General features: G+C 36.2%; 1 protein-coding gene across 9 annotated transcripts in view; it reads left to right on the forward strand.

Moving 5' to 3' along the window:
- Window positions 1-921: 921 nt before the first annotated feature.
- LOC149795016 (myoferlin-like) overlaps window positions 922-26,535 on the forward strand; it is a 220,311-nt gene continuing 194,697 nt past the window's right edge. For 3 of the 9 annotated variants that reach the window (XM_089964682.1, XM_089964681.1, XM_089964683.1), the window contains exons 1-3: window positions 922-1,605; window positions 1,731-1,786; window positions 15,476-15,567. In XM_089964682.1, coding sequence (XP_089820808.1) covers window positions 1,512-1,605; window positions 1,731-1,786; window positions 15,476-15,567 — 242 coding nt within the window. In that variant the 5' untranslated portion in view covers window positions 922-1,511. The remainder of the gene's footprint in view (window positions 1,606-1,730; window positions 1,787-15,475; window positions 15,568-26,535) is intronic. The other 6 variants (XM_089964688.1, XM_089964687.1, XM_089964684.1 and 3 more) reach the window with 5 other exon arrangements.

Raw genomic sequence — 26,535 nt, forward strand, 5'->3', positions numbered from 1 at the left:
ACGCTACATGTCTGCGGCATGACGCCCCAGTGCTAGACATCGCTATAAACTGTCACACTGCAGACATCGTAGCGATATGACTGAATAATTGTTAAAGCTACGCTAAAAATCCAAATCACACACACACACATACACACACACACACACACAAACTGTCACACTGCATACATCATAGCGATATGATTGAAAAATTGTTAAAGCTACGTTAAAAATTCAAAATACACACACACACACACACAATAACATTTTTACCAAAATCGGCTATAGCGGTCATATATGATGTCCACTTCAGACTAACTTGATATTGGGTTTGAGTATGTGTTAAATGTCATGAGAGTCCAGCAGGTAGTTAAGAGTAGCGATAACAAAATTATGCAGACGAATGGGCGGACGGACGGGCCCATCCCATAAACTTTTCTGGACATATCAGCAAATAGTGAAACATTCACCACCATAATGCAACTGAAAAGCTGAGTATGAAATGAAAAATAAATAACAGCTTGCTATTGTTTGATGGAGTATGTTTGTAATCATTGCTCATCGACGTACACATTAAGCATCCTTTTCACTTTGGTCCCGCCGAGGAAAGTCTCACCCATATTTGGACGCAAATCAAGTGACAAGCCATTTTGACGTCATCTTACCAAATTTGTCTGCATGTTGAATATGTCGGTCATCGTCAGGGGTCCCACACCGGGTGATCATATATTTGATTCCTGTATCTCTTATTTATTATTTGTAGGTAAACTGTGAATAACTATGCGAGCCTCTTTGCATCATAGTTTAACAAGCTAAATTGGTTTTCGTGATGGGTCATATCCGCACTTGACTATCGTGTGTGCCATACACCATATCTTTGTATTACGAATAACATGCTCGCAATCATTTCGAGGTGATAGAAATATTAATATAATAAGATAAGCATTTATATGTACCTACCCACCTAATGATTAATCTACATGTAGCTGTATACCGCTTGCATGCATGCCGGGGCAAAGTGAAAGTCTGTGGACAAGGCACTTCAGAGATGTAGAGACAATCATTGTCGCACTGGACAGAAAACTTGCACAGTATAGGTTACAAAACAAAGAGCAAAGGAAAACATAAAAAAACAAAAAAAACAAAAACAACTGGCAAGTGACTTTGACTGACGAACTCAGATGGATATATATCTTAATGATCTATGAAAATAGTTACACATTTTTCTTTCCCATCTGAAAAGAACGGGACAAGCACAAACACATCGACTAAGAGCAGGTAAACGTTTGCCACAAAGCACCGATCGCGAAATACAGAATCGAAATTCTTGTTCGAGTTTCTTCCCTTGAAGATGTTACCCAGAATTCCATTGAGGCGGGTGCGCCCGAGACTATTTATATACATGTAGGTGTGTAGCAATGTTGTTATTTGGATAGTACACGATCTTGAGAAGTTTGTGGTGATTAGTGCAGAACAAGTTTTGTAGACAAAATGTTTGACTGAGTACGGAAACAAGAAACAAGCTGCACAAAATGTCGCTAAAAGTTGAAGTAATTAACGCAACAAATGTTCCCAATTTGGAAAAAGTTGGCGAAAGTGACCCATACACGACCATTACATATCAAGGTAAGTTGAGTTGCCGGGGATGGGGTGGGGTGGGGTGTGTCCAATGGTTGAGGCAGATAACTTGCATCCTTAAAAAAACACTTCGCAGTGATATCACTTTTCACTTTCTCATTTCTTTTGAACAGGACAGACTAAGAAGACAGAAGTTAAGAAGTCAGACTTAAACCCTGTATGGAACGAGGTAAGAAAAGACCTGTTTTTTTTTTGTTGTAAAGTGGACACATTTAATTAGGTAAATATTATAATGATTTGGACTCACAACATAGATGGTAAAGGATCACAATTATTACATGCCTACGCTTTCATTGCTACGTTTGCAATCTACTTTTTTTAAAAATACTTTTTAAAATATTGTTATTGGCTTTTTTAGTCTCAATGTTGTGGAGAACATCAATGGCTGACATTGGCAAACCCATCTCTTCTTACAAACTTTATTCAGTCAAGATTAGACCCACTGGGTTGCTTTTACGATAAATATATTGTTGAACCAATTAAATAAATTTAGGCTTAGCCTTTATAGAGTCGGCAATGGATTTTTAACAGTGTTTCTGTTTTTAAATTGTTACTTGTATATTGACTTGGGTGTTATATCTAGCTTACCAAAAGTGCATAAAAAATCAAGTATATCTATTTCTATCACTGTAGTAAAAATTAAAACAACAATATTTTAAAACAAAATCCAAAGCCAAGAAACAGTCAATGTCGGCAGTGAAGTTTCTTAGTGGATAGAGGTGCAAGAAAAATATTTGTCTATTATTTTGGACACCATTTAAAATATTTGTACACTTCATAACTTGTCTTAGAAAGAACAAATGCTAATCATTCCACTGCCATGGTAGCATGACTGAAAGGATAGTAGTTCCAAAGTATTCCTGAACGCATCATTGTGAATCGAATATCAGAAATTAGTGTGATACCATATCTAAAGTCAAGGTCATATATAATGTGCTGTAGAATAGTCTCCCATTGCTATTTGCATATGGCCAGGTTTACAGCAATGGATTAAATCAAATTTTAATTTTTAAAAAAAATTTTGGTAATAAATCTCATGATTTGTAAATAAAAACAGCAAAGCTTATAATTTTTATTCAACATTTAGAATTTAAATACTAATAGTGAGCAGCCTTGACTTGGAAATAGTGTTAGGCAGATTTTTCTCGTTTTCCAAGCATTATTTGTTCAGGATTACTTTGGGGTTTGTGTTACTTAAAGATGAAATGAAAAAAAAAGTGAATTGGATGTGGTCATTTGTTTCTTCTATTACTGTTTGGACTATTGATTGATTTGAAGTGGAATTAAATGCAAGTTAATAAATAAATATTGAAGAGAAAGCATGATCTCTTCCATATTCCTTCAAGCAGCACACAAAGTTAAAGAATGGCAAAGTAAAGTCATCAATAATTTTAAAATAATAAGTTCAGAAACAATCAGAATTATCAGCTGCCTAAATTTTTAATGTTTTTATATTACTAAATATTTTACAGTGATTGAGCATTAGTAATCTGATAAGCATATACTGGTGACACAACAATACCCGTAAGGTTCAATTTTTTTGCAAGGCACCCACCCCCATTGTTAGTGGGACTGCAAATGTTATTGCTGGGACTGCAGTTTTCTTAAAGGAAGCAATCCTGGACAGCAGCTTTCAAAATCCTGTGGAGAATCTAGATTTTGTGGGGTCAGGAGGTCAAGGTCACTGATAGAAAGAAGAAATTGTTTTTCCATACAGTGAAACCATTTCTTCTAGACAAAACACATTTGTGGATGGTTTGCACTCAGAATAAGGAAGAAACCTCTTAATTTTTGGGTGTGATGGTCAGTGTGATTGAAAAACAGAAAATGGTCTCTGCACAATGCCAATTAGTTCTGCATTACAGGATTGGACAAATTAATATGGATGTCTTACATTGTGGATAAGTAAGCAGCCTATGAATTTGTTGTCAAAAGGTCAAACATCAAATTCAGTTTGACTGAAAGAAGAAAAATTTGATTTGCATAATGACTTACTTGACAAAATGTATTTTGGTGACATGTTCTTAATGGTAATAAAGAAACCTTTTTAGATTTTGGGTCTAACATCAGTGTTCAATGTTATTGTAGTGATATATTAGTGTGAGTCAAGACTGTGAAGCTTGACCTGAGATCAAGGTAATGTCAGAGGTTATGAGATGAATGAAGTCCCATTAGTGCTACACATACCAAGAGGACTAATGAAGCCTGGGTCTGAATAATTTGCGCAGTTCAAGAGTCTTACTCATGTTTGCTTGTTATTGTTAGAATAACCATAATCAGATCAGACTTATTTTACTAAGTACCTTACCTCATTAATAGCTGCCACAGGATCATAAAGATATAGAAAACCATTACAAGTAAAATTTCTGATTAACATTTTAGACAAATATCAAAGTTTCAGGATGCACAATTACAGGATTTGTGTTTATTTATCACACCAAATATATTGACTGAATAAGTGATACATACTCATATTAAGAACTTCCTCCATCATTTTTCCAATATCATTTTGTATATTGTCCTTGGGATCAGGTTGTACAAACTCGAGCTCCATTTTTAGGTGCATGTACCATTATGAATACTTTACAAGTATATTAAGACATCTATAAACTGAACAGTGTTTGCACAGAAAAATGTCCATTTTATAGATGTGTCCAGAATGGAGTGGCTTAATTAGTGTCTGTAATTTATTCATTTTACAAAATCATATGGTTTTCTAGGACCTTGTTGCCAGTCCAGTCCCATGCCAGAACTTTTAGCTGTAGTCGTTTAGGTTTTATTGAAAATACAAGTTGGACAGTTTTAATGGTGACTTTAATTATGCTACATGTACTATGTTGGCACATGTTGATAGTCAAAAGCTGCTTAGTATAATGACTGTCATCATTGTGTGTACAAAGGTAAACGGGGGCCCCGAGTGGCCGAGTGGTCTAAAGCGTTCTTCGTTACGGATCACTGCCATCTCACCTCTGTCTGCGGCGGTTCGAGTCTAAGATTCAGCCAATGTGGGTATGTGAGAAAGCTTGCCAGTAGCTTCTCGTGGGTCGGTGGTTCTTTCCGGGGTTTTCTCTGGTTCTTCCTCCACCATTAATACTGGCCGCCATGTATAGCCTATCATGTGCTGCAAAATGGCGTTAAACCCCACAACAACAACAACAACAACAAAGGTAAGCGAGCTACAAGGACAAATCTGATGCCTATATTTACATTTATAGATACAGTTTTGCAAGAACTAAAATATACTAGCTGGTCTACAGAGGAATGTGGGTTACAGAGGGGGCTGTTTATGGAAGCTTCACTATACAATATGTGGCTCAAAATGTGCCCCAGAAAACTTGTATAATGCAGATTTTTCTAGTAAGACAGAAAATCAGATTTGTTTTCCTCCAGTAATTTAACCCCCATAAAACAGTAGAATATAGTGTTGCAGGCTGAATGTTGATAATGCCGATAAATGATGATCAGATGTCATGTATAGTTTAGATTACATTCATTGCATGCTCTCTGTACCTTGTAATTAGATTGAAAAATTGCATGTGGGCAGAAATGTAATTGTTCATTAGCAGCGACAGTAAAATTGGTCTTCCCAGCCAAATTAGACCACAATTGGCACAATCATTTTGTTCATGCATAATTTCTCTCCTATATCAAAAGCCGTTATTATATGACCTTGTTTAGACAATGAATCACAGAATATTGGCATAAACATTCATCTGTCTGTAAAATTTTTAGCTGACTTTTAACTTCAGAGGATGAAATACGTATACTATTTTAACTAGCCCTCCCAACATTCAGGATTTTATTGTAGGGTTTAACGCCATTTTTAGCACAAGATAGCTATACATAGTGACCAATATAAATGGTAGAAGAAGAACCCAGGAAAATCCCGGAAAGAACCATTGACCTATGAACAACTGCTGGCAAGCTTTCTCACATAAACGCATTGGCCAACCTGGAGACTCGAACCCATGCAGATGGAGGTGAGATGGCAATGATCAATAATGGTGAGCGCTTTAGACCACTCGGACACTCTGGGCCCCTTCAGGATTTTGTAATATAAACATTTACATTCTGTGCTTAGTATATCATCTGAACTAAGTGTGACAGAAATGGTCAGATTTATTTGAAATGCCAACCCAATTTTAAGTATTGCAAATGTATAGATTGGGACATTAGTGTGATGTGATGATATTTAAAAAAAAAAAAAGAACACCTTTTGGCATGATACACTTAGAGCTCATTCAATAGATATCAATTTATACTGTGTAGAAATTTTGCTTATTTAAGCAGATAGGAGTTTTTCCACATCAAGGAACTGCAATTAGTTGCAATGGGTCACATACCTGTATTTAGGATGTGCTGTACTTGAACCTCTTACTATCAGAAATACTACTGTACGTACCTCATGTGGCAGTGAAAATCCTACATGAACTTGTTCCACATCAGTGCCCATGCTTGTTGATAAAAGGACTGTGTGTTATAGATTCATCACATTAACTTATTCTATGACAGCTAGGCTTGTTATTGAATCATCAGAGAAGATGATTTACTAGCTGGTTTTTCTTTCATGAAATATATAATATAACATTTTTTCTCATGACATGCTTCTCCGTGATGAGATCATATCCAACTGTTGGATAGAAATTATTGCTAGAAAGAAGCAGCTTGTTTTTGAGTGATATGGCCCCTCCCCCCAGTCTGTATGTATGGCCTATTACACACACACACACACTGGCTCTTGTTGGTCATTTTCCCCCCAGTTTTAACATGGCAGCCTTATATTTAAATTTAAGAAAAGAACATTTCAGTTTAATAGAAGTTGTGATAGAAAAGAAGAAAACAAAATGTTTAACAAGTCATGAAGAAAGAAAAAACATGAATCTACCTAATTAATTGAAATGGAAAATGTGTAATTTTTGGGTCAGAAATTGCTGCTGTTTTAGTAACTGCTCATTGACTTTGGGATTAATACACTACTTTGGACTTTTTGTGAACTCTTTATTAGGATTGCATCATAGTATTGTATCAGGACATTCAAGACTATTGGAATCCATTTGGAATATTCTGTATTTTTGGATTTGTGATTGGACATTAGGGATTATTTATGATTTTATTAACAAATACTGTTTTTATCTCATCACTTGCAAATGAGTGTCAAATTTTGGTCAGAGACTTAAAAGCCATCAGCTACCAGATCTAATCTCTTAATTGCGTTTATACCTAATTTCTTAATAGTTTTTTTATACCTATCAAGTCCTCATTATTCATTAGATCAGCAATGTTGGTATTCGTTTTGAAGCGTTATCAAACTTTATTTAGTTGTTCTGTAGACATTTAATTATTTTTCAAAGAATCAAAAGTCATTATGGATCACATCCAATCCCTTTATTTCTTATTATACCTCAAAAAACATCCAAAATTTGGCCTAAGCTCTCCAGATTACAGTATATTGTCATTTATGTTGTTTGTGTAAAGTATTTGCTTCTCTTGAAATTGCCCATGTTTGCTTTGTATTTTCTTTATTTTTCTTGAACTAGCCTCACAACCAGGTTGGTTTTTCTTAATTTATGACAATGCTTCACATATTTTGTTTCAAAGTTGTCATATGCTGATCCTCTGTAGCATAGTGTGAGGGACTGATGTAATGATCTAGTACATACCCTGGAGCAAATGTTCAGTTATGTGGCTTTGATAAAGGCCTGGAAATTAGCAGTTACATCTCTTCTGTTTTGTGTTTAGAAAATTTGTACACAGTTGGAGGGGTGGGGGGGAACAATGATAAAACAATGTTAATCAGGGACATATCTATTGATTGTCTGACAAAGAAACTGTAGGCTTTCTTGCAGTTGAGCTTGGTCAGCAACATCTACATTGATTTGTTGACAAAGAATCTGTAAGCATGGCCTGGTGACCATTATATTTTACTTCCTGAAGTATTTATTTGGCAGTATTGGATAAAATCAAATACAAATTGACATTATATGATGCCTTTATTTAAAGAGGGTGACACAGCTGATTAAGATTCCTTGAATTCCTCATACAGAAGAGCATATTTATAATAAACACACACATACCATTTTTTAAAAAAAGAACTATGCCCTGCACTCAAAATATTAAACATCATATTTTAACTCATTAAGACCATATATATTGATAATTTTTATCTGGATATTGCGATCGGTACAGATTGTTCAAAAACTAGGAATGAAGAGATTTTGGTAAAACTATTTTAGTATGCATTTGGGTACCAGGTAGATGTTTCCTGAAATTTTGACAGCTCTAGCCTTGTGCCAAAGGGGCAGGAAGAGATCCACTGATCACACTGATTGATGTATGAATGATTTGTCCCAGAAAGTGATCCAGTAATATATGGCCTGTGAAAGAAGAAATATGTCACCAACATTAATTAATAGACACTGTAGCTGCTACTGCTAGCATTTCTTTCCCATTCATAGTTTCAGTTAATGTGAGAACTGACCTTTGTCAGTTACCTCAGTGAATGATATCAGTAAACTGGGACTTTTTGTTTGTGCAGGGCCAATCCAAAATCTGTAAGGATTGTTGATGCCAATCCCCACCCCCACATTTGAATAACTTGGATGTTACCCTGTGGATTGCATGCAACTAAATTTTGTGTCACCTTGCCACATACAATAAATTTAAAGAAATATATGGTTATGTAATGGAATTATCTGGCTAGTTTGACAGCACAATTTCAGTTACTTTGTACGTGTGACTAGGTGTATGATACGCTGTGGTACAGATCCTGCTGGTATGTGTACCACTGTACATTGCTAATTAACTGCTTTTTTAATGACATTTCTATAAATTGTAATTGAATAAAATGACTATTTAATCTTTTTTCTCTTGCATGTTATTTTTTAAAAAGACCTTCCAAAAATAGGAGAAAATTGTTGTGCTGGATGTTATTTCCAGCATGTTCCATAGCAATGACACAAAATGCAGGCTTGTAGTTTCAATCTTTGCATGAGTTTGTGCCAGAAAATGATGAGTTTTGATTCAGATAGAAAATTAATGATTAACCATGTCATATGTCACAAATCTAATGTGGAGGCGAAGTTCAGAGGTAGGATAATTATCTCGACTTCATGTTTCTTCAGCACCCAATTTTTTTAATTCATTAATGCAGTCAGGGTTGAGAAGATGCATCATAGTTCCATCTTCATCACTATTGCAGTTAGAGTTGAGAAAATGTAACTTGACCTTAATTGACGATCAAATCAGCATGTGGGTTTCGCAAAGATTTGGTTTGGTGTTTTACAGCACAGTAACACAAGCATGCATTTGGAGTAATGTGCCTTGCACAAGGATACAACATGATAGGTGACTCGATTGGTCTGCTCTTAGGATTTGAACCTGCACCCTTTCATTCACAAGTCCAGCATAATAGCGAACCACTATGGTTCCTATGTTTGCTAAGACTTTTTGGGCTGTCTAGTTGGTCAAACATGAAAATCTTGACAGTCTCTTTCATAGGAAGACTTATTATGATGTCTACCAGATAGTTGGTCTTAGATCAAAATTGCTGATCTGATATTCAAATTGGCAGCAATGGTATTACTAATCCTTCCAGATTAAATTCATATTGATATTGTGTTTTCAACAGAAGACTTCTTATGATATCTTATTGGTCCTGAATGAAAATGATGACAGTCTGACATTACATTTGGTCACTGTGGCAGACTTCTTGAAAACTTTGTTATTGCTACCCATTGTAAATGTCAAATTGGGTTCAGTCATATGTGGGAAAACCAAAGTATAACATCTGTAACTAGAGTGATATTGTTATTGATTAGAAACTTGAAAAGTCATATGAAGAGTTTTAGAAAAGCAATATTTTTTATGACAAATGGTAATCAATTTTGAACTTTCAGAAAACTGAAAAATTCATATTTATAAGTAAAGCATATTTTGGCTAATGAATATAAGTTGTGAGGTTAATTTTTTCAGCTGTCATAACATGAACATTATGTTTGAAGAGTCTGTTTCAGCAAACAAATTTGGTTGCTTCTACAGACAAACTTGTTCCATCAGACTATTTGGGTTGCTGTCTGCTCTTAAAGTAGAATGAATTACTTTTCAAAATTAAATTTTATACTTAAATCATTAAGCCCTGGCACTCCGCTTAAGTGTCAAGAGGTAGTACCCTACTTCCTAGCTCAGTAGTGTCAAGGTCATTTAAGATACACTAGAGTGGTAGGTATTACAGTAAAGTAAACATATATAGCTTTAGAATGGTACCAAATAATCTGGAATGTCAAGTCGCATTACAAAATACAAAGGGAAAAACATTTTTTTTCAGACCCAATTTTGATATACCCAAAATTCACTCATGGTCAGAATCCGATTTTTGTCCAGATTTGAGACTTTTTGGCCTCGGATCTAAGGAAGACTCATGTCTAAACTGCACACAGGCAGGAGAACCTTTGCAAAGTGGGATAAGATGGAGATTTGGAGTAAAAAGGGTCGAGGACACCAAAATAATGTGTCCAACAAGCAAAGAAAAGAAAAAGAACTCCGACCTTTACATTTCTGCACATGCGCAAGTGAAATAGCCAGTGAAAAATGTTTCCAACACAACTAGGCTGCAGGCTAATCTAAAATCTCTTGAAAGCCGATTTTTATTGGGATGTATTTAAAAGTAGCCCTCAAAATGTGTTTCCTACTCATATTTCAGGCAAAAATGACAACAATCTCCAGGGGTTAATGAGTTAATGGAAATGATTATAATATTAGAAAGATGTTTTTTCCATGAATTTCAGACTTGTAGAAATTGAGAGGAGGTTCCTTGAACAAGTAAGCTCAGAAACTTCAAATGTGAATAAATAAATGTAATGATTACAGTAGTAACAAGATGTTTTTGTATGTGGCTGTATATCTAATATGTATTACCTGTCATTATATTAACTACCTGTATTCTCTGTATCTATATATCTAATATTTATTACCTGTCATCGAGTATTTACATGTACTTCATGTGTGTCAGTGGATATATATTTGGGTTGTCCAATGTATGACCTTTGGCCCAGAATCCATTCCGCAAAGGTTTCTTTCTGGTCCACCAGGGGTTAATGATTTGTGCTTTCTGATGCCTTATTTTCCTAAAATTAGCTCACTGGCCCCATGAATGAGAAAAAAATTGCAATATGACCCCTAACATGAAATGGTTAGACACCCTTGCTGTATATCTAATATGTATTACTTGTCATGTGGTATTTACTATGTATATATCTGTTAGAATGTTTGTTATTGTGTTAATCCTGTCATTGCATTTTATACCATTAATAAGAATTTAATTGCATTGATAGTAAAAACAACTTTTGTAACCACACTTCAGAGTGATTTGGCCTTGGGTATTAGCTTGCAGATTATGCAGGGCTTGTCTTTCCAGTTGTATGTGTCTGCATCGGGGTTCTTGTCTGAAGTTCCTTGGCATGTGCCAGATGATTCTTGAGAATTTTAGGTCTATGATATATAACCATTGGTAATCTTTGAAATATGTCTTTAAGATGTTTTGAAGAAATGATCTGGTGGCAATGATTTTCAAATGATCTGTTATTATCCATACTGGTCAAAGACCAGAAGAGCTTATGGGATGGCTTGTTGTCCATTGTCTGTCACTACTTCTCCTAAACTATTTGGAAGATTACCTTGAGTCTTTAGAAATTATACATACATTAATTCCTTGTCAAGTTGGTCCTAAACAAAAAAGGTGTTGCTTGGACATCCAATATGGCCACTTCAGTGGCCATCTTAAAATCATGTTATCACTATTATTCCTGACTGAATAGTCATATCAGTATGGTGGTTTTTGCTGAAAGACTTCTTATGATGTCTAGTTGGTCCTAAATAAAAATGGTACAGATCTAACATTCAATTTGGCAGCCACACTAGTCATCTTTAAAATTTTGTTATCCCTACTCCTCCCGAGTAGGTGGTGCTATGAAAACAAGGTTTTAGCTAAGATACTATTCATGATGTCTACAAGTCTACAAGAAAATGGTGCCAAACTGATGCCCAGTATGGCAGTCATCTTGAAAACCTTCATATCGTTTTGAGTTGGTCATAAATGAAAATGGTGCTTTCTGAAATAAAGAATGGTTGCAATAGTAACTGCCTTAACTCATTCGGCCCCAGAGGTTTTTGTCGTTTTCACCTGAAGTGTGCATAGGAAAGACATTTGGGGGGCTGTTTCTGAATACATTGAGACTAATGCCTAGTTGTATTAGAAACATCATTTTCCATTGGTTATTTTGCTTGTGCATGAGCAGAAAGGTAAAAGCTTGATTTTTTTTGTTGTTGCTTAATGGACTAATCATTTTCGTATGGAGACTGTGGCGTTCTGTCGTATTGGGGTGGGGTTCTCCCAATATAATTTAATTAAATTAAATTGAAAGTTCCACCCTGGCTCATTAGGTTAGAAAGTTAAATTAGTGATGATGTAGATTTACAGCTCTGAGCCCCCAGTCAGCAATGTCGACGGTTAAATTCTAGAGAACACGAAGATGAAATTCAATCAATAACAATTTAATAAATGTGATAATTTAAAACGATAACTTCTAATCACTCGTCTTTTCCTTGGCCAAGTGACAGCCTAATTCATCCCGTGATTTACAGTGTGAGTTCGATTTTCCCCCTGTCCTTGCATCTACTCATCTATTTCTTCCTGCTGATTCCTTCCTTCTTTCTGTTCCTCTAACTCCTCCTTTGTCTGTTTCCCTCTCTACTATCTCCTCCTCCAACTTCGCTCCAGACTTCACTTCAGTTTCTTCTCTCCTTTCTTCTCCTTTCCTCCATCTCTCTATCCGAGACTACGGGACCAAACTTTAACTGGTCTGTCCCTCAAAGCTTCCTTTTGAAGCTTTCTGTACTTAGACCTTCCCGCTCTAAGATTTTCCCGCCAATAACGAATGGCTATTCGGAGTTACGCTAACCTCTTCTCTGGGTAATTTCTCTCAGCGAACTAACTTTTGCCGTAAAACGCAGGGATATCATTCTACCCAAATCAAGGTCTTCCCCAATCTCGATTCTGATTGGGTGGCGCTGTGCCCCTGTCCAATCGTCTTAGCGGCCAGTTCAACCTGTCTGTCTGTTTGCAGGGGAAAGAAGTTAGGACACTCCCACTTCTTCAGGCAATTTCTTTTGATCTTGGAAACATTTCAACACCTAGGTGATAATTGGCTGTCTGTGACTTCGCAACTCCAATGTCCGGTCCTTCGATTCTAGCCACAACAATCTTACGTAACGGATTAGTGCTAGCCTTCGGCAATGCTCGACATCAAACAATGACCCATCAGAATTACCTTGATTATACATGTTTCAAACTGGGCTACTCTGGGTCGGGGTAAACATGACAGAGACCTCTCTTTATTCCAAATGCCCATCTTATCCTAGTTTTTGCAAAGGATCTGTGTGCAGTTCAGACTGGTTTGCCTTAGATCTGAGGCCAAAAGGTCTAAACTCCAGACACAAAATCGCATTCCGACCAAGAGTGAATCTTGGGTGGAAAAAAACAGGTCCAAAAATGAGGTTTTTCCCTCTTTATTTTGTAGTGCAACTAGAACTTCCAGAATATTTAGTATCATTTTAGAGCTATATCTGTCTGCTTTTTTGTAATACCACCCACGTTGGTTATCTTAAATGACCTTGATGCTGCAGAGCTCGGAAATAGGGTACAGCCTCATCACACCTGCAGACGGGATTGGGGTTGAAACGGTTAATAATGTTATTTCTACCCTGCATATCTTGTAAATATTGATATATCCACTCCACTCCAAATGGATGGCCATATCAGTAAGAGGTTTTCATCAGTAGACTTCTTATGATATTTACAGCAGTTGGTTCTAATTAAATGGTGCCAGTCATACATCCAGTATGGATGCACTTCTTATGATACTGATACCTACAGCAGTTGGTTCTAATTAAATGGTCCCAGTCATACATCCAGTATGGATGCCATAATGACTGTCTTAAAAATCTTGTCCCCATGAATGAATGGTCATTATTACGTGGGTTTTTCACCATGAGACTTTGAATGATGTCCACTTTTGTTCTGAATGAAAATGGTGCCAAGCTGTTATGCTAGATGTATATCACAGCAGTAGATTTAAAATCTTGTTATTGCTGAAGAATATCAGAGATGGTTTCAGTACGCAGTAGGTAAAAGGAAGAAATGATCTTTTCTTGAATACATGGACATTCTTTTTGCCAAGAAGAGCATCAGTCTCTTCAAGGGACTATTGCATATATGTAATGCATTGAGGACAGTACCCATGGCTTGCTTTAGGAGACATTTAAAGTGCCAATTTAAAAAGCCTAGTAAGCCAGTGACCCTGCAGAGGTACTAAACTATTTTATAACTATTAAAATATTTAACATTTATGTATTTAAATAGTTAACTGCCTACTTAACAAGTCCTAATAACTTACTATAAATAAGAATGTTTAAGCGTCATTAAATTTTAATGAAATAACAAACTGCAGCTTATTTACAGCATATTAATTAATTAAAGCAAATACACTTGCAGCATTTACGTGATCTTTCTGTGCATTATATCATATGGTTAATTGCAGATATATGCATGCAATAGAGGTACTGGTAATCTCATCTGGGTAATTCAGCCTAGACTAGGGGTCTTATTTGCTGCAGCCCACAAGGATGCCCAGAATAAAAAATTATTAATGCAGTTAATGAAAAGGTTTCAGGGGTACAGCCCTGGGGCCAATTTAAAGGTCCTCCTGATTTGAGTTTGGCCTAAACTTTGGTAGGCTGAGGCGGAACTTTGAATTTGCCAGCCAGTTTTTCTTGTCTACAGGATCTTGTCAGTGTATGAAATGCAGGAAGGTTAAGTTTACTGTTTACCAGGTGCAGCGGCAGATTGGCCTGGGTTTCATTCTTGGAATGATACATTATTACCCCTAATGTTAAGCCTAGGTCTCAAGCTTTATAATAAATTAAGTGAATAGTTTGAGGAATTCTTGTGTTTAACATTTGGCAGTATTTTGAATAAGCAGTCTTTGAAATCAGCAGTATTCCCTAAACTCAACCAATCTAATAAAAGGACATGGCATGTGTTGTACATAAGTTGAATTGAAAAAGATTGGACTTTCTGGCAGGAAGTTAAGCAGGCATATTGTAAGCATTTTGTTATTGATCTTCTGCTGCAAGAATCTCTTGCCAGTTATTTGTTTTTTATTTTTCATGTTAATGTGTACATATTTTTGTGTGTGTGCAAATGGAAATTTTTCAGTACCAGTCATCTTCATCAGCCATAGTTGCTCCATTATTTTCAGTCAAATTATAAATGATTAGACTGATTGCCAGTCTCAACTCAAGTAGAAATTTTCTTTAGTAAGCTGCTTCTTTAAAAGCATGCCCATATACTCAAGGACTCTGTGTATGTGGACATGTTTCCATGGATCTGTATGTATACATTGTTATGAATGAATTCCCAGTTAATACACAAGAAAAGGAATTTTAGAAAAGTTTCAAATATGACATTTTTTGACATTTTATTTTGCAAGTTTAACCCTTTTCAGGAAAATTCTTTTGTTAAAAACTTCAGATGTTTATATTATTCATGTCATACCGAAAGTTTTGAGAACTATATTATTATTGACAAGTTTACATACTCCTTTTAGAGAGAGTATTGTGTGTATATTATATACTCCTATTTGGAGTATCTTGGAGAAGTTTGAGTATACGATTTGTGGCACATTATCGTATGTTTCATTGACAAATGTGATATATGCTATCATGTTAAGGAGTCATCATTTGTACAATAAAAATCAAGTAAAATTATGACCTTTCATTGCTCTCTACCTGTGTTGTTTTGCAGACTTTGGAGTTTGACCTGAAGGGTATAGCTATCAGTCCAAATGACCAGTTGGAAGTTTTGGTCAAGGATTGGGAGAGGGTTGGCAGAAACAGGTAGGTGTCTTCCTAATGATGGATGGATATAATTTATGTTTAAACTTCCCTGTTTCCTTGCTTTATAATAAAAGAAAATGTTGCTTTTATGGTCTACCATAATGGCGGAGTTATGTAGTGTTACCCATATCCTTCGATAAGACTATCAATTTTGTTAAGTTGTACATTTGTGCAGTGGTGCAGGGAATCCATGGTGCATGAACATATTCCTGCTTTTTTTCCCCCTCAACACTCTTCACAGCCTCTGAGTGCATCTGGGGTCCAAAATTGGTTCTAATTGACTCAGGGAGAATTATGAACCATTCATATCGAAGGGTTCAATATCACTCTTGGGTCATTCGGCTAATCCTATCCCTAGTCCTATACAGTAGTCCCCCTCTTATAAGGCCACCCCTAATGCAGCAGGAAAGTGGCCTTATAATGCGAGTGGCCTTTCTAGAGGGAGACGACAAATGCGAATAGTAAATACATATGAAAAAAGTCACAAGTACATTTAATTTTAAATATTTAATATTTTAATTAAAAAATTACATGCATGATGTGAAATAAATGTAAAACAAACTTTGTCATCATTTGCAAAAAATTGCTATGAATAACCATTGATACAGTTATAAAACTGTCTTTATAATTATGTTACAGTTCACATCACGTCACTTTGTTGGTAACAGTCTAAAAAACAAACCTGTCTCATCACATTAAAAATATCCTTGCTGTCATATCCCCTGCATATATCGTTTAGTCTTTTGTTCCAATCTTCGACAACTTCATTATTAACATCAGCTGATTCGCCGTTAATGACAGAATACTTGATATTGTGTCGCACTTGAAATATGTGCAACCATCCGTTACTTGCGGTAAAGTCGTCATATCCCAGTTCAACTGACAAAATTTTTGCTTTTTCTTGTGTTTCAAATCAGGATACAAACGTCTCCTGGCTCAAACAATCTTCCTTTCTCCGTCCATTTCACCTTTCCACTTCTGCAGAATTGTTTCATTATCTTTCACGATATTGTTTATCTGAGTCTTCCCGACGTTAGTTTTCTGCAAGGATCCTCGACGATCCCCCCCCCCCCCACCTCCCGTCAGTTGAATACTTTCACGTTCTCCTCTAAACTGAGAATTTTTATTTTCTTCGATGACATGTTGATCTTTTTGCAGTAAGTTATTCATGTTGCCAACTACAATACTAATAAAACAATTTTGTATGCATCTGAACAAATTGCCGTGTGTTTTTAAAGGAAGTGATCTTGTCACGTGATTCGTTAGTCGCAGTCTGGTACCCTAATGTTTTTATACATTTCTTGAAACTAGGTGAGAGAAGCCAAAACGGCTTCGATATGTACCATTAACATCACGCAGATTTGACCTCGCGGCCGCTAGGATTCGTAATTTTGACAATTATTTTCAGGGGTAATAGCCACTGATTACCAAAGTGAACAAGCTCAACATCTTACTAAGGGAAGCCATAAAGGCCATTAAACCATTTTCCTGCTGACTTGGGTATTGCACATCGATACTGCCACTTCTCAGCTGTTTCTACTCTTCGATAATTGTTTTCTTAACAATTATCAGAGTGACTAAACCGGACATCTTATGATAACACAATAGTAAGGCTAATTGGATTACATGTACGTACCCTTTTGTATGGATTAAAATTTGAGTCTTTCTCGGGTTTTTATGGAATAAATTTGGCTTCTCGTGAGGCGTAAATGATATAATATTAACCTTAGTGATAAATGTACTTTACTCAACACTTCTTTCAGTAACGAAAACCTGACATCGGGAAACAGAAATCGGATTACTTAACACACGTTATGAATACAATACTGGTTCTGGATACATATTCAAATAAAATGCGGCCGCTTGTGAGGGGTAAATTTTATGATTTTGCACTAATATGCTGGCCGCTGGTCGCGTTAGCCGGGTGGCCTTTCGCGAGGGGTACTTTTGAACACAAACTCGTCGGTGCCAACGGATTCTGGCCGTAAGGAGCGGGTGGCCGCTGGTCAGGGGGGCCGTTCAAGAGGGGGACTACTGTACATTTGATGGGTCTAACAAACCCGTCAGATTTGATTATGGAGAATTATGAACCATTCATATCAAATGGTTCTATATCACTCTGATTTGGCCAATCCTATCCCTATTAAAATTTTAAGGGACACGGGAGCTTCTCAGTCTTTTATTGTCAGGTTCTTTGTCTTTTTCTGAGAAGTCTTCTTCTAATGAGAGTGTTCTTATTCAGGGAGTAGAGTGCAGCTTTGTTATTGTTCCTCTCCATTGTGTAAATGTGTCATCAGACTTAATCTCAGGACTCGTGACAGTTGGAACAGTCTCTGTTTTGCCTGTTGAGGGCATTGATTTATTACTAGGCAATGACCTAGCTGGAGACAAAGTTGTGGTTAATCCACTTGTAACTGACAAGCCTTGCTTGGGTCAGAAAGTCGGTCCAATTGAAAAAGAATTCCCTGATGTATTTCCAGCTTGTGCAGTTACCAGAGCTATGGCAAAGAAAGCCCTTGAGAATGATGTTGATAAGGAAAGTATTCCTTTAGCTGACACATGTGTTGGTCAGGCTTTTGATGAGGTCATTTTCACTCCTTGTTTGGATCAATCAGAAGGTACTGATCACAGTGATCCTCTTCTAACAACTTATTCTCTTTATTCTAATCAGGGTGATAAACGACAATCACTTGTCGTCGAACAGGAAAAAGATCCTGAGATCTCCTGTTTTTTCAGAAGGCCATTAGTGAAACTGAAGCTACTGAAGTTCCTGTCTGTTATTTCATTAAGATGGAATTCTTATGAGAAAATGGAGACCTCCTGAGGTACCTGCTGATGAAGAATGGTCAGTGAACTATCAAATTGTAGTTCAGAAACGTTACAGACAGGAAATACTTAGTCTGGCCCATGAAACTCCATTGGCTGGTCATTTAGGGATCAGTAAAACTTATCACAAGATCCAAACTCACTTCTATTGGCCAAACATCAAAAGTGATGTTAGTAAATACTGTAGATCTAGTCATACCTTTCAAATGGTAGGAAAACCAAATCAGAAAATTCCCAAGCTCATCTACAGCCTATTCCTGCCTTCGACAGACCATTCAGTAGAATTATGGTATAGGTCCCTTACCTAAGACCAAGTCAGGTAACCAATACCTGTTGACCATTATGTGTCCATCAACAAGGTTTCCAGAGGCAATTCCCATGAGGAATATAAAATCTAAAACAATAGTAAAAGTTTTGATAAAGTTTTTTTACTTAGTTTTGCCTTCCCAAGTCGATACAGTCTGACCAGGGCTCAAATTTCATGTCTGGAATTTTCCAGCAAGTTATATATGAATTAGGCATTCAACAATTCAGATCTTCTGCCTTTCATCCTGAGATCCAAGGGGCGTTAGAAAGATTCCATCAGACTTTGAAAAATATGATTTGATCGTATTGTTTTGATACGGGTAAAGATTGGGATGAAGGCATTCATTTACTATTGTTTGCTGATATGGAATCAGTTCAAGAATCTTTAGGTTCCAGTCCCTTTGAACTGGTTTTTGGCACACTGTGTGTGGACCATTGAATTTATTGAAAGAGAAACTTCTTTCTAATGAAGATTCTGAAATTAATCTTCTGGATTATGTTTCTAGTTTTAAATACAAGTTGTCAAAGGCTTGTGAGGTCGCAAGAGCAAATCTGCACTCTATTCAATCCAAAATGAAGTCAGGGTATGATAAAAACTCTGAGGAAAGGAGCTTTCACCCTGGTGAGTCCTGGCACTCTTGCCCATACCACAAAATCCTCTTCAGGCCAAGTATTATGGTCCCTACACAGTTGACAGGAAAATAAATGATTTAAATTACATCATAAATACTCCTGGGAGGCATGAACAAAAACAACTGTCACATTAACATGCTAAAAGAGTTTATTGAAAGAGATAGCCAGGTTAAACATGCAGTTAATTTAGTTGTACCTGTCAAACTCGGTGAAGATTTAATTGAAGGAATATCATCAAATTCTACTGACAAATCTTCAGAATTCAGAAATTATGAAAGATCTGGACCAGAAACTTTCACATTTGCAAGAGCAAGAAAAAAATGAACTTAGTTATTAATTGAATATGAGTACTTATTTTCAGATGTTCCTACAAGGACAAACAAAATTTCCATGACTTTGAAATTTTAAATTCCAAACCTGTCAAACAACACCCATACAGGATGAACCTCTCAAACAGGAATACTTGAAAAAAGAAATTAAATATTTCCTGGAGAATGATTTTATAGAGCCCAGTAAAAGTGACTGGAGTTCACCATGCATACTTGTTCCAAAACTAGATAAAACTTTCTGTATGTGTACTGATTATAGGAAGGTGAATAGTGTGACAAAAACAGATCCATTCCCTTTCCCATTAAGAATTGATGACTGTATTGATAAGATTGGGAATGCCAAGTATGTCACCAAATTTGACCTTCTGAAAGGATTTTGGCAGATTCCACTAACGGAAAGAGCAAAGGAAATTTCGGCATTCATGACTCCAGATGGACTTTACCAATATAAAATAATGCTGTTTGGGATGAAAGGGTCGCCGAGTACATTTCATCATCTCATGAATATGATTACCTCAGGTCTAGACAATTGTGATGCTTACATCAATGATGTCATCGTCTACAACAACACCTGGAAAGAACATTTAGCAACAATTCGGAAATTCTTCGACAGACTCACAGATGCATGTTTGACAATTATTTTATCTAAAAGTGAGTTCTATTTTGCTAGTGCAACTTTCCTAGGACACAGCGTGGGACATGGACAAGTTAAACCTATAGATGCTAAGGTCAAGGCTATCTCTGAATTTCCCATGCCTGTTAAAAAAAGCAACTGATGCGATTTTTGGGTGTGGCCAGATACTATAGAAAAATTTGTTCCAATTTTTCTATAATTGCTGAACCCCTGACAAATTTTTTGTGTAAGAAAAACAAGTTCCTTTTGACTGAAAAATGTCATGAGGCTTTTGACAGGTTGAAAGCCATACTTACAAGCACGCTTTTTCTAAGAAATTAAATAAGCACCAAAGGAATTATTCAACAATCGAGATGGAATGTTTGGCTTTGATATTGCCATTACAACATTTTGAAGTTTACCTTAGTTCAACTCCTTCCTCGATTGTTGTATTTAGTGACCACAACCCCCTTCCTTTCATCGGCAACATGAAAAATAAAAATCAGAGACTATTAAGGTGGAGTTTGTTGTTACAGGAATGTAATCTTGACATCAGGCACATCAAGGGAAAAGATAATTTAATAGCAGATACACTTTCCCATGTATAACAATATATTATTCCATGTACACTATGTAATTTAGATGAGTTTTAACCTCATGTATAATTAGGCTGTGGTTGAAAGAAAGCTTTATGTATAAATCTTTCTATTTCTTTATGGGGGGAAGTGTTATGTATATTTGATTTACTTGCGTCTGATTTTATATATATTTATTTCAATTTTTAATTGTCAGTTTTAAATTTTTTATTTTTCATTACATGATATTGTAATGTAAATTTATTCACTAGAGATGTTGTTGTTGTTGTGGGGTTTAACGCCATTTTTCAGCACATGATAGACTATGCATGGCAGCCAGTATTAATGGCGGAGGAAGAACCTTTGAAGAACCACCGACCAACGACAAGCTACTGGCAAGCTTTCTCACATACCCACATTGGCTGAATCCTAGACTTGAACCCACGCAGACAGGTGAGATGGCAGTGATCCGTAATGGAGAGCGCTTTAGACCACTTGGCCACTTGGGGGCCCCCACTAGAGATGATATTTTTTCAGAAAATAGTTTGACCTTGACTGTTAGTTTATAAACACCAGGTATTGATCTAAATCCTGACCTTGTTTCAAAATTTGTAGCAACCATCATAACAAAAGTTCAATTTTATTTTAAAATGATTGGTTTTCATCAGGGTCACACTGGGTGTACGTGACCTATAAGAGGTTCTTGCTTTCTATATGCTTCCAGAAGATGATCATGTGACCCCTTGTTTACGTTTCGAATACGATTTAACCCATGTTTTGGAGAATTAATCTTAGTAGAAGCTGGGCTGTTAAACTTTTAGTTGTACGTTGTGTTGTTTGGATTTTTTTCAAATTACTTGGATTCAAAAGGATTAATTCTGTTATCTTTCTGGAGAATATGTGTGCTCATGTACTATTGTGGAACAAGAATAGTTTTTTATAAAAATGTATTTAGCTATCAGAAACTGAGTGATAATTCATGTTTCTACAAGGAACTGTAGACTTCAATACTAGAGATTGCAGCATACGTCATCGTCTTCCAACATGGATTCTTCGTTGGGATTCGAATGTGAAATCAGTAGAACATTTTGTTATTAGGACTACTAAAATTTTATTCTTGGATTATATTTGGATTTCATTCTATAAAACCATATGTTCATATTTTTTCCATTTTTACAGAATTTTTCCAGGCAAATAAATTATTGCATTTTTCAAAGCTTGTTGTTTTCACTGTTTCTTGTGTTACTTCGAGCCTAAACAAGTGACATAAGACAGATTACTTCCTGAAATAAACAGTTGTGCTTTAATGTAAAAACTGCAGTTTACTTGATTGAGATAGTAAAGTTTTGTCTTCTCTTTTGTGCTTTTTGGAACAATAAGAGGTAGGTAAAATACAGTTGTACTCACTGTTCCCTTCACTTTAAAAAACATTCTCATTAGAGAAGCTAGTTAAAATCACTTATTTTAAAGTCTTATATAGGACATGTGATACAGGGATTGATTCTGATTTTTAAAATGAAAAATGAACCAAATGCATGAAATTTGCATATAATGTCAAGCTCTACCATTATGTGGTGAGTAAATCCCCATTATATAAGTATTTAAAATTTTTCTTCCCTTCTTAAACTTAAAAGTTTATGCAGTGATTTTTTGATTGGTATTTGGCATGTTTTTACAAGATTGTTATTGTCACTCCACCAAAACTACCTGGAGGATTGCCACCAAACATTACAAGGCACATTCATGCAAAAGGCATGTTGGTTATAAATAAGGTTTCCCTTGGAAATCCTACTTTTTTGAAAGTCCAGTTACTGCTACTACTCCTAAATAGATGGTTGCATCAGTATGACATTTTCATTAAAATGCTTCTTATAACTAATTGGTTCTAATTGAATATGGTGCTGTTGTGACTACATTATTGTTTGTATTTGTGAGCATGAAAACAGCATGCGAACTGATCAGTGGAATATTCAGTGAAAGTTGGTATGATTGGTCATGGTGATGAAGGGAAGAAATGATTAACTTTTGTGGGCTGTTATATCAACATGGGTATATGAGAAAACTTCCCAGCAGCTTTCTGTGGGTTGGTAGATCTTTCTGGGGTCTTCTCCAGGAAGTATATACTGGCAGTTATGTTCATCAACAGCATTAAGACCATTGCCTTAATGAACAAGTAAAAACTGTAGACACCCATGTACATCAACAGTACAGTATACATGTAGTAATACTTTGTGGGTCTTTATCATCAACAACTTTTAGACTTGTCTTTAATGAACAGTCATAAACTACAAACACATGTGCATCAACAGTACAGTATACATGTAGCATTAATTTTTGGGGCTATTTCATGAACAACTTTCAGATCATTGCTTTAACACAGTAATCCCTGGAAGTTTTTTGTCATTTTTGCCTGAAATTCGAGTAGGAAAGCTTTTTTTGAATACATCCTAATACATCAACTTCCAGGTGATTTTCCAATAACCTAATGCCTAGTTGTGTTAGAAACATCGTTTTTCATTGGCTGTTTGGCTTGCACATGAGCAGAAGGGTAAAAGTTGTATTTTTTATATATTTTTTTTTGCTTAATGGACCCATTATTTTTGTATCGAGACCACTCTATATTCCAAATGCCCATCTTATCCTACTTTTTGCAAAGGTTCATCCGTCTGTTTGCAGTTTATACTGGTCTGCCTTAGATCTGAGACCAAAAAGTCTAAAATCCAGACACAAAATCAGATTCTGACCACAGGTGAATTTTGGGTGGAAAAAAATCGGGTTCAAAAAATGAATTTTTTTCCTCTGTATTTTGTAGTGCAACTAGAACTTCCCGATTATTTGTTATCATTGTAGAGCTACATCTGTCTACCTTTTCATAATACCACCCACTTTACTAATCTGTTGGAGCAGGTAAAATTTCTGCTGGTTTTCCATTTATGTTTAATTGATCTGTTCATTTTATTTGAAAACCTACCAACATCCAATACACTGAACTTTTAACTTTCATTGTGTCTTATTTGTGAAATATAATTGATATTTTGACTTGATGTTAATGAATAATAAATATTGGTTTGGAAACTGAAATGACTTGTTTAATTTTGTCTGGTTTAGTAAGACAAGATCAGTATTAAAAAAAATTATGCTGATACTGTGGCTTAATAAAAAGAAACAACATCCAAATATCACACCCAGTTGATACATGACCTTAAGCCTCTTAAAATCCAGTTGTGCCCTTCATACATGTAGCATCACCTTCAGCCTCTTAAAATTCCATTATGCCCTTCATACATGTAGCATCACCTTCAGCCTCTTAAAATCCAATTATGCCCTTCATACATGTAGCATCACCTTCAGCCTCTTAAAATCCAATTATGCCCTTCATACATGTAGCATCAGGTCCAGCTGGGTCCAGTCATTGATACATGACCTTCAGCCTCATAAAATCCAATTATGCCCTTCATACATGTAGCATCACATCCAGTTGGGTCAACCATTGATACATACATTATTGTGTGTTTCATGATTTTTTTCTCTTGTTAAGGAGACATCTGTATTGCAGATATATAGTGATTAATTAAATTTTCAGTTTTTGACACCCATGGTTGCATATTTAAAGCCAAGAAGTTGAAAACTTAAATTTCATCTCTGTTTGAATTTAGTATATATATGCATATTAAGGAAAGTTAATAATTACCAGATCTTGTCCATGATATTTGTTTATGAGATTTAACACACGTTTAGAAAGCTATTAACAAATCTTGTCCTTAACAGGCCATCAAAAAGCAAAGGTATACTGGTATGGCATTGCATCCATTTCCAGTGATCGGGGTCTAATTGAAATAGCACTTTTTTATATACATTTAATGAATATACATAAATGGAAATAATGTCCTTGATAAAGATTTTTTAAAATTTGTACAATTATTGATTGATAAGGGACAGACCATTTAATTATTATGTGAATGCCTTCAATACAAAAAATGAAATTTTGATCCATAATAGTTTCATTAAATTTTCTTTCTCAATTTTGTATAACAAAATAAATATTTATACTCATTATGTTAGTTAAGAAAAAATTATTTAGATGAAGGGAAAAGTATCCAAATTCGAAATAAAATTGTTACCCCCCCCAACAGATTTAATGGTCAAGACCGTAAGCAAGTTGCCTAATAATGTTCCTTATTAATCTGGCATTTGATCCTGTTGAATAGCGGGTGGCAGTTGATAGTCTGATAGAATAAATGTAATTTTTATGCAAAATTTGCAAAGATATGCCAAATCCAATGGACTGCTCTGGTGGCCTAGTGGTTAGAGTGTCCACCTCAGATGCGGGAGGACGTGGGTTCAGTCCCTGGCCAAGTCATAACAGCAACCTTGCTTGGCGCTCAGCATTAAGAGGTTAGTGTTAGGACTGGTCAGCTTGGTGTCAGGATAAAGTGATTGGGTGGGACATCATGCTAATAGTCTGCGGCATGATGCCCCAGTGCTAGACATCACTATAAACTGTCACACTGCAGACATTGTAGTGATATGACTGAAAAATTGTTAAAGCTACATTAAAAATCCAAATCACCCCCACCCACCAAACCCAATGTTAAGCACTTTAAACTGGAATATTCAGTGTGTGCATGCAACTTGTACACAGTAAGTGTGACTTGACAGGAAGCTTAACATGGATTGGAACTTGTGACGTTCTGTCGTATTGGGGTGGGGTTTTCCCAATATAATTTAATTAAATTAAATTGAAAGTTCCACCCTGGCTCGTTAGGTTAGAAAGTTAAATTAGTGATGATGTAGATTTACAGCTCTGAGCCCCCAGTCAGCAATGCCGACGGTTAAATTATAGAGAACACGAAGATGAAATTCAATCAATAACAATTTAATAAATGTGATAATTTAAAAAACGATAACTTCCAATCACTCGTCTTTCCCTCGACCAAGTGACAGCCTAATTCATCCCGTGATTTGCAGTGTGAGTTCGATTTTCCCCCTGTCCTTGCATCTACTCATCTATTTCTTCCTGCTGATTCCTTCCTTCTTTCCGTTCCTCTAACTCCTTCTTTGTCTCTGTTCCCTCTCTACTATCTCCTCCAGCTTCGCTCCAGACTTCAACTTCTCCTTTCCCTCTCTATTGTCTCCTCCTCCAATTCCGCTCCCAGACTTCAACTTCTCCCTCTTCTTCCCTCCTTTCCTCCGTCTCTCTATCCGAGACAACGGGACCAAACTTTAACTGGTCTGTCCCTCAAAGCTTCCTTTTGAAGCTTTCTGTACTTAGACCTTCCCGCTCTAAGATTTTCCGGCCAATAACGAATGGCTATTCGGAGTTATGCTAACCTCTTCTCTGGGTAATTTCTCTCAGCAAACTAACTTTTGCCGGAAAACGCAGGAATATCATTCTACCCAAATCAAGGTCTCCCCCCATCTCGATTCTGATTGGGTGGCGCTGTGCCCCTGTCCAATCGTCTTAGCGGCCAGTTCAACCTGTCTGTCTGTTTGCAGGGGAAAGAAGTTAGGACACTCCCACTTCTTCAGGCAATTTCTTTTGATCTTGGAAACATTTCGACACCTAGGTGATAATTGGCTGTGTGCAACTCCAATGTCCGGTCCTTCGATTCTAGCCACAACACTCTTACGTAACGGATTAGTGCTAGCCTTCGGCAGTGTTCGACATCAAGCAATGACCCATCAG

Source organism: Sinohyriopsis cumingii, chromosome 7 (assembly GCF_028554795.1).
Source record: "Sinohyriopsis cumingii isolate HCF-2022 chromosome 7, ASM2855479v2, whole genome shotgun sequence".
NCBI lineage: Eukaryota > Metazoa > Mollusca > Bivalvia > Unionida > Unionidae > Sinohyriopsis > Sinohyriopsis cumingii.